The sequence below is a fragment of the Bombina bombina genome, chromosome 5, assembly GCF_027579735.1.
Source record: "Bombina bombina isolate aBomBom1 chromosome 5, aBomBom1.pri, whole genome shotgun sequence".
Lineage (NCBI taxonomy): Eukaryota > Metazoa > Chordata > Amphibia > Anura > Bombinatoridae > Bombina > Bombina bombina.
In genome coordinates, this window is record NC_069503.1 from 432,219,379 (window position 1) to 432,233,106 (window position 13,728).

Sequence of the window (13,728 nt, forward strand, 5' to 3'; positions counted from 1 at the left end):
GATTTTATGTCAAAAAGGTGGGTAGTAATTAGTAACTGAGAAGTTATGTTGTATACTGAAATGGAATGTACTGGGGGATATTTTTACTTAGAAAAATACTTTATTCTCTATATCAAATCACTAATGAGAGTTTTTTTCAATACTCTGATTTCCAGTAAATGCTCTGGATTTAATATATGTCAGCTGTTACTCTGCCTGAGCTGCCTCCCGGAAATGAGATTTCAAATGGAAACTGCAATATTTCTGCTACAATAGCACTGCTCTAATTTATTTGTTTTTTATTATATTAGATGAAGCATAAAAATAATACAAATAATACTAATAATAATAATACTAATAATACTAATAATAATAATAATAATAATAAAAAAGGTATGTGTGCATCATCTTGCACTTCATTGTCAATTGAAAATGGTGACTTCACACACAGATGATGAAAATATTACAAAATGAAGACATTGATGTTGCTGTTGGAGCTAAAGTTAAAGTAATAAAAACTCTTATAAAGTTTGCCTCCTTGAGATTACTCTATAGAGGTGAACTTCTGTATACATTACCACTGGTTTAAAATGTCTTCTAAGTTGCAAATTATTTCTGATGAGTTCAATTATTATAAAGTATTATATTATAGGTTACTTAAAAGCCCTTTTGCTTGTTTGTTCAGACTCTGTTATGTGTACTGTCTCCGTGAAACACACACTGGCAGGTAAGGCACACATGCCCCATGTACAAACCAACTCTGTGATGAACATTCTATCAAGCAAACTCTATAAGACTGGGTGTTCTCTCAATCATATCTATGCTTCCTGTAAGGCACACATTGTATGATGCATTCTCCCTAGGCAAGGCACAAGTTGCATGATGCATTCTCGCACTGTTAGGCACACACTGGCAGGAACAAATTATGCCAACCTCCCACTCTCTACAATGGACATGTTGACAGGCACACACTCTTTGTATAGCAAACACACACCAAGGAAATGTTGCCATGCACACACCCTCAGCAAAGCACAAATGCTGTTTGGCACACACTTTTGGCTACATTATGAGTGGTGCGCTAACTGTTCCGCGCAAGCAAAAAGGGGTTGGCACAAAACACATAAAAAATAAAGTTGAAAAAGATATAAGGTCTCAGATGTAAAAAAAAGGACTTTAACCAGGGGCGAAACTACAGGGGGTGCAGAGGTCGCAATTGCGACTGGGCCCCCAAGGGTGGGGGCGCAGCTTAAGAAAAAATATTTTTTTTTAATAAAAAAAGTTGACCTACCACTGCCTGAACTGATATCATGTGAGTGTGACATGATGCTTCACTAGTGTCTCTGACTATATATATATATATATGTGTGTGTGTGTGTGTGTGTGTGCACTGGAGCCCTTTGCAGTCAAGTAGCTGTAAACATGTAAAACCATATTTATGCAATATTCATATTTAATAAAGTATTTAACTATGTATTTAATGTAAATATGTTCTAAGTATTTTTAAATAGATATTTCTATATATTTATATATACAGTATATCAGTATATAGCTATACCTATATATAATCATCCATATATATAAATATATATATATATATATATATATATATATATATATATATATACCGGCTGATGTGGCCTGTCTGACGGGAGTGCAGCTGTGATGCCGCTATAGAGATGTTCGCAAATAGCATTAAGGGGCCGATTTATCAATGTCTGTCCGACATGATACGCTGTAGTGTATCATGTCAGACAGACATAGCTGAATGCCAACAGCGTATTCTGATGAACTGCTTGCACAATGCCGCCCCCTGCAGATTCGCGGCCATTTGCCCACTAGCAGGGGTGTCAATCAACCCAATCGTATAGGATCGGCGGATTTATGTCCGCAGTCTCAAAGGCATATAGATATATATTTTACCAAAATATATATGTATTTCAGAGTAAATAGAACATAAATAGAACATTCTTCTATGACATGTATGGGGGAATTCGTTAACAGGGTGATAATATTTGAAGTTAGTCTTTTTGTAGGTGTCGGTTTAGTATGCGAGTGAAATTGTAATACGTGTGCAACCCAATGCACAAAAGCCGAAGTCTAGCGGGGATATGCATGAGCAGAAGCACATACAGTCACATACTTTCTATACTACGCATAGACTGGCAAGTGCACATTTTCTCTATAAGGTACAAACAATTTCTCATTAAGACACACATGTTGAAAAGTGCAGGTTCTCAGTAATATGTTTTTTTTCATAAGACACACAAACCATCAGTGTAAAGTTGTTCACCCATACTTTTACATATAGGTGTCAGTAGGAGAGGCATGAGCAGACATATAACCCCCAAACATTTTGCTCTATATATTAAAGCATAAGCACCTACATGGTCACTCTTTTCATACCCGCTGCTGGTTTCCACTGATATTTTGTTTGCAATGTTTTATATATTTTTTGCCCCCCCCCAAAAAAAATGTTTTATGCAGATGCCCATGCTTTTCAAACTGTTCTTTGAAATTCTATGAAAAAGAGACTCATGCATCTACTTTTGACAGCATGATTATGCAAAGGATTTGGGTTGACTGGCTTCTCCAGATAGGGTGACAGCAATTACCATAGGTTTTTGCCAGCACAGTAAATGATGTAAGACTCTGTTATGTGATCAAAAGAATGTTAAATTCACTGAAATGGCAAATCATATGTGTTTGTCACATTTGCTTTAAGCCTGTATGGTAATGTTTCTCTGGTGGCCACATGTGGGATTTCTCAACAAATGCATCTGTACAATTTCTTACCGTGTAGCTTTGTCCTGTTGGATTGAGGAATGGAATTAGTCTGCTCCAAAATCATAAAAAGAAGAACTAGCTTTAAATATTGATTCATTGTAGTGCCATGAAGTAGTCTTACCACCTGCTGCAACAAAACAGGGTTGTTAGTGATTAATAACGTTGTATTAACTTTAAATCACAAATGATATCATATGCATATGTTTAGGAAATAAAAAGAGAGAAAGACATTTTAAGAGCATATCATTTTTTACTATTATAGGCTCCCCCCCCCCCTGATTTAAAGGGATATGAAACCCAAAACCTTTCTTTTGTGATTTAGACAGAACATACTAAGTTTCCAGTTTACTTATATTATCAAATTTACTTTGTTGTCATGATATTCTGTGTTGAAGAGATACCTAGGTAGGCATCTGGAGCACTACAATGCATCTACTGCTCTTGCAAATGGATAACCTGCTGCTATACAGTGCTCCAGAAATGGGCCGGAAATTAAAGGGACATTAAACCCAAAAAATTTCTTTCATTATTTATGTAGAACATACAATTTTAAACAACTTTCCAGTTTACTTCTATTATGAAATTTGCTTAAAGGACCAGTAAACACAGCAGATTTGCATAATCAACAAATGCAAGATAACAAGACAATACAATAGCATTTACTCTGAATTTCAAATGAGTAGTAGATTCTTTTCTAACACATTTCAAAGTTATGTATATTTCCACCCCCCCCCTGTACCATGTGATAGCAATCAGCCAATCACAAATGCATATACGTATAGTCCGAGTTCTTGCACATGCTCAGTAGGAGTTGGTGACTCAAAAAAAGTGTAAATATAAAAGACTGTGCACATTTTTTTTAATGGAAGTAAATTGGAAAGTTGTTTAAAATTACATGCTGTATCTGAATCATGAACATTTAATAAAACCTGAGTGTCCCTTTAATTCTCTGGGTGTCATTTCTTGAAAGAGCAGCAATGCACTACTGGTTTCTAACTGAACACATGGGTGAGCCAATGACAATAGGTATATTTATGCAGCCACCAATCAGCAGCTAGAACCTATGTTCTTTGCTGCTCCTGAGCTTACCTTGATAAACCATTCAGCAAAGACCCTTATGGGTGAATAGCCGCGCTTTACAAGAACCCAATAGATAGATAGATAGATAGATAGATAGATAGAAGGATAACAAGAGACGGAAGCAAATTAAATAATAGAAGTAAATTGGAAAGTTGCTTAAAATTGTATGCTCTGTCTAAATCACAGATGTCTTTACTGTCCCTTTAAGCATACGCCCTATAGAAAACTAAGAAAAAATTATAATAGAAGTATATCTTAGTATAAAAGTTCTTTAAAATTGCATTCTCTATTTAAATCATGAATGAAAATGTTTGGTCCATATCCCTTTAAACTCCATATTTTCAAATTAAAACTAATGCAAAACAAAAATCTTTAAAAGATTCTAAGGGGTCAATTTATTAAAGACTGAGTGGACATGATTCGCTGTAGCGAATCATGTGCGCTCGGCATTGCTAAATACTGTCGGCATTACATTGCACAAGTATTTCACATTGAAGCTCAATCCTATTGGCTGATTGCATCAGCCAATAGGATTTTTTACCCTTTAATTCCGATTGGCTAATAGAATTCTATCAGCCAATCGGAATTCAAAGGACACCATCTTGGATGACGTCATTTAAAGGAAACTCCATTCTTGAATAGCCAGCGAAAGAAGAGGATGCTCCGCGCCGGATGTCTTGAAGATGGAGTCTCTCCGCATCGGAAGGATGAAGATAGAAGATGCCGTCTGGATGAAGACTTCTGCCTGCCTTGAGGACCACTTCTTGCCGCTTGGATGAAGACTTCTCCCGGCTTCGTTGAAGACTTCTGCCCGCTTGAATGAAGACTTCTCCCAGCTTAATGAGGATGGATGTCCGGTCTTCAAAAACTGTAAGTGGAACTTCGGGGGTTAGTGTTAGGTTTTATTAAGGATTTATTGGGTGGGTTTTATTTTTAGATTAGGGTTTTGGGCACAGAAAAAGAGCTAAATAACCTTTTAAGGACAATGCCCATCCAAATGCCCTTTTCAGGGCACTGGGGAGCTTAGGTTTTTGTTTTTTGGGGGGTTGGTTGTGTGGGTGGTGGGTTTTACTGTTGGGGGGTTGTATTTTATTTTTACAGGTAAAAGAGCTGATTTCTTTGGGGCAATGCCCCACAAAAGGCCCTTTTAAGGGGTATTGGCATTTTAGTGTAGGCTAGGGGTTTTTTATTTGGGGGGGGGGGGCTTTTTTATTTTGATAGGGCTATTAGATTAGGTGTAATTAGTTTAAATATTTGATAATTTGTTTTTTATATTGTGTAATTTAGTGTTTATTTTTTTTGTAATTTAGTTAATTTTATTAAATTAATGTAATTTATTTAATTTTAGTGTAATGTTAGGTGTTAGTGTAACTTAGGTTAGGTTTTATTTTACAGGTACATTTTTATTTATTTTAACTAGATAGTTAGTAAATAGTTAATAACTATTTACTAACTAGTCTACCTAACTTAGCTGTGAAATAAAAATAAAACCTAAGATAGTTACAATGTAACTATTAGTTATATTGTAGCTAGCTTAGGGTTTATTTTATAGGTAAGTATTTAGTTTTAAATAGGAATTATTTAGGTAAGAATAGTAAGTTTTATTTTAATTTATTTTAGTTATATTAAAGTTAGGGGTGTTAGGGTTAGGGGTTAATATATTTATTTAGTGTTATTGATGTGGGAGGCCAGAGGTTTAGGGGTTAATAACTTTAGTATAGTGGTGGCGGCGTTGTTGGGGTGGCAGATTAGGGGTTAAAAAATGTATGTTGGTGACAACGACATTGGGGGCAGCAGATTAGGGGTTAATAATATTTAACTAGTGTTTGCAATGTGGGAGTGCAGCGGTTTAGGGGTTAATATGTTTATTATAGTGGCGGCAATGTCCGGAGTGGCAGATTAGGGGTTAATAATTTTATTTTAGTTTTTGCGATGTGGGAGGGCCTCAGTTTAGGGGTTAATAGGTAGTTTATGGGTGTTAGTGTACTTTGTAACACTTTAGTTATGAGTTTTATGCTACAGCTTTGTAGCATGAAACTCATAACTACTGACTTTAGATGGCGGTACGGATCTTGTCGGCATAGAGTTTACTGCTCACTTTTTGGCCTCCCAGGCAAAACTCGTATTACCGGCGCTATGGAAGTCCCATTGAAATAGGACTTTTTGAAAGGTGCGGTAATTACGTTGCGTTACGGCCAAAAAGGTGTGCGGTACAGCTATACCTACAACACCTGTAATAGCAGCGGTAGTGAAACAGCAGCGTTATGAGCCATAACGCAAAACTCATAATCTAGCTGAATGTGTAGGGCACTAATAAATGCTCATATAAGGCATTACAAAATAATATATATATATATATGCATATGTATAAATATATATATTGATATGTTAAATAAATGATGAACTAAATCACATTCCAGTTGCAATAATATTAAAGGGGCATAAAACACTTCTTAGCTTTGTGTAACAATTGTGCTATGTCTCATGTTCCCTAGAGAGGACAAAAAGCAAATTCTGTATCCTTGGTTTTGAAAATGCTGCATATTGCTTAAGCCAGCTATTTGAATTGCAGGATTTTGAAAACATAGGTTATATAATTTGCTTTTTGGCTGGTCCATTGGGGCAGTTCTTACTGTTTTTTCTTGCCAGTTAAAAAGTGATGAGTTTTCACCAAAATACTCAAAACACTAATTATTTGAAAGGAAAACCTGTGCATATGAAAATTACAACACATTAAAGGTACAGTGCATGGAAAACAATGTAATTTGCTTTGTATTGAGCGTAATATTTTTTAAAACACCCTCCATTGAGAACTTTTATCTAGCAGAGAGCTCACATTCACCTAAATTACAAGTTTTGCGGTACGGTTATATGGCTGAAAAATTGGTATTTGCAAGTGGAATATTCATCTCACCCATATTACAAGTCGCGACGGTATGGCTATACCTCTAGCATTTTAGCATATACCGCAACTCTCCATTCCGCACTCAAAAATTGGCTTTTGAGTGTGGAATTTTCAGGTCACTCGTATTACAGGTTGTGCAGTCCGGCTATTACGCTATGTTACATCTTATACCACCATGATCCATTCTGCTAAAAAAGACCAGTAGTTATGGATTTTGCAAAACAAAAATGTTACAAAGTACACTAACACCGATAAACTACCTATTAACCCCTAAACCACCATCCCTACATCACAAATGCTATAATTAACCTATTAACCCATAATCCGCCGCCCACCCACATCGTCAACACTAAAATAAAGTATTAACCCCTAATCCGCTGACCCCCCACATCGCCAACACGAAATAATCCTATTAACCCCTAATCTGACATCCCCACATCGCAAATACTATAATAAACCTATTAACCCCTAAACCCCCATCCCCTCACATCACGACACACTAAATTAAACTATTAACCCCTAAACCTAACCCCCTAACTTTAAATTAAACTAGGAGGAGGAATAAAGAGCTCTCCTGTTTGGGTTGGAAGCCTTTTACCGATACCCTCCCGACCCCCAAGTACACTGAGGAGCCGACAAAAGGAGACGGAACATATGCTGAGGTGGCGAGTTACATGCTGAGCTGGTGAGTCAAACAGCTATATGCTGAACAGCGTATGACGCTGACATCTGAAAGGTGTAAGAGCTCTAGACTTTGGAGCTGCGCAGCTACTAGCTGCTGAGTGTATAGCGCTATTGACTGTTTCTTACTATTAGCTTCCACTCTCATGTATCTCATGTATTCCACTGCTCAGTAAGGAGAACTGTATATAAGACTCTGTTTATGAGGGGTGATTGTCTTGTCCGGGACTGGATGCATGAATATCTATGTATGCACAAGTGCACTTAAATGAACTGCTCATGGTTTATGTAAGCCTTGGTATAGTTTACTAGTGTGTTCCACTGTTCTACTTTTATCTCTAATATTGTGCAACCTGGCAGCACAGTTTACACTAGTAACTATTTGAGTTCTGATCAAAATGGAGGTTACCAGCAATTACTACTATTCACTTATGCCTGCTACAGAAAGAGAAAATGGAGTCTCAGATATGGACTTGATCTTTTCTAAAGACATTACTAACTATACTCTAGGAGGACTTTTTGATGACATGAAACGCTTGCTGCTGAAAGAACATAGGTTACAGTTTGATATATGGACCTTTGAACAATACATTAAATTGAAAATTATTCCAAGGGGACTTAGAGTCAAAAAGTTCCCCACTTTTGAGGTCTCTGATTTAGAGTTTATTGAATCATGGAACGCAATTCTAACAGATTGTTCTTTAAGATTAATGCAATTACTTATTTGTTTTAAGACAGGATTGTTAAAGATAATCAGAGATGAAATTCAAATTATACAAATTGAGTTGAATAATAGACAGAATGAGATAGATTATCCTAGATTTGACAAAATGCTTAAAGCAACACTCATAAAGTCCAAAAATGCTATCCTTAACACCAAACATACCAAATATATAAGGGACCAAAATGATTATAATAATAAAACGGTCTATATTTGGAATCACACACAAGGAAACACAAATTGATGGAACCCTAGCTCCAGGGGTAGGTCACGTAGCAAAAATAGAAGGAGAAGTGGGGGGCGAAGGTCACAAAGTAACAATTCAGGATCAGGTGAATCCAAAGTGGCATTAAATACAACAGGGAACCACATTAACACAACTGGTATTTTAAAACCAGCTAAACAAGTAACACTCACTGTAAATACTGAAACACATGCCACTAGGCCTAAGAAAACTGCTCATATACAGAAGTCTACACCAAAAAGTATACAAGGATCCAAATATATCAGCAGTAATAGGGATCCTATTATAACAGATGTGAGTTCAAACACTAATACAAATATTACAAACACTGTTGAGGATAAAAATGCATTTGAACAGGTTTTTTTTTACAAACCCCCGGACAAAGTAGGGATAGGGACAGAGACACAAGACAGGTACCCCTTGAGGGGTCAAAAGACCTCCTCCAAATACCAGTAGACAGTAATGTTATAAATCTGTCCAGTGTCCAGCTGACAACTTTACAACATAAAGTGCTCAGCCTTGGCTTAAATTATGCACAAACATGCAGATTTAACTTGTTTAATACAATGATTGACATTAATAAATTGATAAGGAATATAACCCTACAAAAGCATTTTTATGATAATGTGGATCAATTGAATGCTGATTTTGGAACCTGTACTGAGTATAATACCATAAATACATCTGATACACCCCTTGATTTTAAAGAATCTTGTGATGTACAGAGTTTGAATTCTTTGGCTATAGACCCTTCACAGATAGATCCTCAGACTATGATTAATAATTTTAATGGCTTTAAGAAAAGTTCGGAATTCTACCCAATACAGAGCAGGGGCCCAATCTTGGAGACTTTCTATGGGAAAGTTGAGAGAGGCTTAACACAGCTATCTGTCTCAAAAGATAACACACACAATATGACATATAAAGAGAAACAGGCAGTTCAAGAACTAAAAGACAATAAAAACATTGTGATACAAAAAGCTGATAAGGGAGCATCGGTAGTAGTACTAGACAGAAAAATATATGTACAATTAAACAATGCTGACAACTATCTACATTTGACTTCTGACCCCACAAAGCCATATCATAGGTAAATTAAATCCCTTCTTGATTATGGCCTTGAAGAAGGGTATTTTGATTTTGCCACATATGAGTATCTATTGGTTGAGTATCCAGTGGTCCCTATCTTTCATTTGTTTCTAAAGGTGCATAAATCCATTGCTAATGTACAAGGATGGCCAATTGTGAGTGGGATAGGTTCTATGTTTGAACACCTCTCGCAATGGCTTGATGCCATATTGAATCCCTTTGTTGTATCACTACTCAGTTATTTGAGGGATACAAAATGTGATTAAACTAATGGAAGTTACTGCTCTATATTCGTCAATCCCCCATAATGAGGGATTGAAAGCTGTTGAGTTTTTTCTAAATAATTGTTCAAACTACAGCAAAGGTTTTAGAGATTTTGTGTTTAGAGCAGTGGGGTTCATGCTCACCCACAACTATTTTAAATTTGAAGGTGAGTTTTACCTCCAGAGATGTGGGACAGCAATGGGGGCAAAATTTGCCCCCTCCTACGCCAACCTATTCATGGGTTGGTGGGAGCTGTCCCACATCTATGGAGAGGAGAATCCATTCAAAGAGAGTATAGCGTTTTTTAAACGCTATATGGACGATTTGATATTAATATGGAAAGGAACAGATTTGTATTTCTCTATTTTCCTATAACACCTTAATGCTAATGATGTGGGACTTAAATTTACATCGGATACACATAAAGAGCAAATACATTTCCTTGATTTAACATTGAGTGTTAATGATGAGGGAAGAATTCTATGTGACATATATAGGAAACCAATTATGAAAAACTCCCTTCTCCATGCCACTAGTTGCCACCCGAAACACGTTCCTTTCACTGTAGCGAAGGGTCAACTAATAAGGGTCAAAAGAAATTGTACACTTGATAGTACCTATAAAGAACAAAGTAAAGCTATGAGGCCAAGATTACAACAAAGAGGTTACCCCAAGCACGCCATAGACAGAGCACAACGACAGGTTGATCAAATAGACAGGGATTCACTCCTAGCCAATAAAACTAGAGATAATAGCAAAACTTCAAAGGTGACCTTTGTAATTGATTACAGTACAGGCTATAATGCAATATGCAACATTGTGAAGAAACACTTTAGGTTACTAGCAGCAGATACTAAGCTGGACCAATGCGTAAATAATGGATTACGGTGCTCTTATAGAAAGTGCCAGACATTGGGGAATATTTTATCACCCTCTGAATTACCCACCGACTCTTCTAAAAACAAAAGCACTTGGCTTTCACATAAAGGGATGTATAGGTGCGGATGCACCAAATGCAGGCCCTGCGATTTTGGAATTTTCTCAGATACATTTAAATAATCTGTAACTGGTGACAGTTACCGTATAGAAACATGTGTTAACTGTACATCCACATATATCATTTATGTCATTACGTGCATTGAATGTCACCTGCAATACGTAGGGTTAACGACAAATGATGCCAACACACGCATGAGAAACCACTTGTCTACTATCACTAAAGGTGAGGTTAGTACTCCACTTGTCAGACACTTTAACAGAGTACATCAGAAAAAGATTGACACTCTAAGATGGCAAATTATTGAGCAAGTCAGACTACCCCCTAGAGGTGGAGACAAAATAAAATTCTAGGAAAGAGAGAGATGTTTTGGATCTTTAAATTAAAAACAAGAGTGCCGACAGGATTAAACTCAGAATATGATTTGATCAATTATTGGAAGTAATAATACCTGGGACATTCTCTCTTTTTCATGGACACTAGAATGACTTTAGCTTATTATATCGCATCTTGTACTTTTTATATCACATCTTGTTCTTTATGTAAGGCTATGAAAACTAAAAGATAGTCCACTACATTTCCTCCAGCTATGTATATAAAGGCATATATTAACATTAAACATGAGATTTACTTTTTCTTCACTATGTATAAAATATAATAAACATTTTAGACATTCCAGCTAGGAGCATCTCGAGCCTCTTGGATTCTAATTTAATCTAATACTAGAGAGATTGCCCCCATCACAGTTTGATAATAATATTACATACTACATGTCCTTCTTTTATGTTCTTTAGATGGTCAATGAATCCATCTGGTTAGATTCTTTAGATGGTCAATGAATCAGTGCAAATATTATATGATATCCACCAATAGGGAATATGTACCATTGAAGGGAAGGTTAAGATATATTAACTATATTTAATAATGAGAAATCAGGATTAAATTCGTGGGGACAAAGTTCCTTTAGCACAAATTTATTACCCATTATTCTCTACTGTGTACATTTGCATAAAATGATCTGAAGAATAATTTATTCGCTTATCTATATCTATAAATATTTAATATGTGTGATATCTCCAGATTCTCTTACTGTATAAACTATATATGTATATTTAATGGTATGTGTACAATGTTTACACATTACAGATAGCAAGCACAGGAATATGGTAGTTTAGCATCTATTATTATAAGAAAGAGATGAACAGGTTAAATTGTCCATTTATATATAGACCTTAACACACCCCACATTCAGTACATCTGATTGGATAATGTATTAAAAACACAAAAGTCAGCACACCCAGCCCAAAAGAGAGAAGTAGGCACCAGGAACTGAATGAAAGTAGTTTATTGTAATGTTAAATAACACACATTACAAGGCATATTAAGTGAAATGGCTGGCAACACCAGGCAAAATAACAACAGGTCAGACGCGTTTCCTAATGTGTGAAGCATATAATCCTCAGTGACCTAGCATAACACCCACCATTCAGGACAATTTATTCATACAGGAAATCCTCCCACTTAATTGATGGTCCAATGAAAAGGACCTAGTCATGGCCAAAATGATGGGTGTATGGCTGGGGGAATAATTAGCGCCCTTTACTTTTGCAACTGCATAAAAATAACAGACAATTGAAATACACTTAAAATGAATATAGTGTCAAACAAGCAAATACTATGCACAAATGCTTAATAAATATATTGTCACATATTGCTGTATTGCAAAAGTAAAAAATAAAAAATAAATGGCTATTTTAATAAATGAAAGAAAAGAAAAAGAAATATAGTTTGCCATATAAGTTTGAAGTGACAGCTGTGGAATAAACATTAAATATCCTACCTCCTCTACAAATGAAAGTGATCTGCCGTCTAACTCAGGCACACACTGCACCAACTTAACTGCCAAGTCTGTCTCACACTGTGCATAGTGGTTTAGTGCACAGTCCTCTTAAATGTTAATGCTTTACTCCCTGTAATAACATTTCCCACGCTCAGTAGCACTCTGCTGTAGTACCCTTTGGTAGCTGCCAAAATTAAAAAAAAAATGTGTTTTTTAAATAATAGTTGTTCTTTCCTTATGGGGCCCCCTGGCCCATTGGGCCCCTGACAGAATTCACCCCTGTCACCCCCTGATGGCGGCCTTGGCTGAATGACTCAAATAACTCCTTTGTCCATTAATGGAAGAGGAGCACCTGAACAGCAGCTTAGTGTTGTTCAGTGCTACTGCTACCATCCAGCAACAGCACAAAATCTTTATTTTATTTTAAATATTTAAGACCACATTATGGGGTCTATTTATGAAGGTCCGAATGGAGCTTGATGCCCCGTGTAGGCTCACCAGAAACACAAGTTATGAAGCAGCGGTCTAAAGACCGCTGCTCCATAACCTGTCCGCCTATTCTGAGGCGGCAGACAGACATCGCCAATTGCCGGGTTGATTAACATCTTCAAGACATCCGACGCGGAGCATCCTCTTCACCCGGAGTCTTCTTACTGAATGACGGTTCCTTTAAATTACATCATCCAAGATGGCGTCCCTTAGATTCCGATTGGCTGATAGAATTCTATCAGCCAATCAGAATTATGGTAGAAAAAATCCTATTGGCTGATTGGATCAGCCAATAGGATTGAGCTCGCATTCCATTGGCTGATTGGAACAGCCAATAGAATGCGAGCTCAATCCTATTGGCTGATTGGATCAGCCATCGGCATCTAAGGGACGCCATCTTGGATGACGTCATTTAAAGGAACCGTCATTCAGTAAGAAGACTCCGGATGAAGAGGATGCTCCGCATCGGATGTCTTGAAGATGGACCCGCTCCACGTCGGATGGATGAAGATAGAAGATGCCGTCTGGATGAAGACTTCTGCCCATCTGGAGGACCACTTTGCCCGGCTTGGATGAAGACTTCTCCCGGCTTCGTTGATAGTGATGTCCCGAACTGTTCGCCCGCGAACGGTTCACAGTGAACATAGGTTGTTCG

The 13,728-nt window shown here is 36.9% G+C and overlaps 1 protein-coding gene across 3 annotated transcripts in view; it reads right to left on the reverse strand.

Moving 5' to 3' along the window:
- Positions 1-13,728, reverse strand: part of LOC128660438 (collagen alpha-1(VI) chain-like) — a 303,740-nt gene that overhangs the window by 260,913 nt on the left and 29,099 nt on the right. For 2 of the 3 annotated variants that reach the window (XR_008402529.1, XM_053714284.1), the window contains exon 3: positions 2,773-2,890. Coding sequence is in view for 2 of the 3 variants with exons in the window: in XM_053714284.1 (XP_053570259.1) it covers positions 2,773-2,860 (88 nt within the window). In the remaining variant the exon portion in view is untranslated. The remainder of the gene's footprint in view (positions 1-2,772; positions 2,891-13,728) is intronic. The other variant, XM_053714285.1, reaches the window with a different exon arrangement.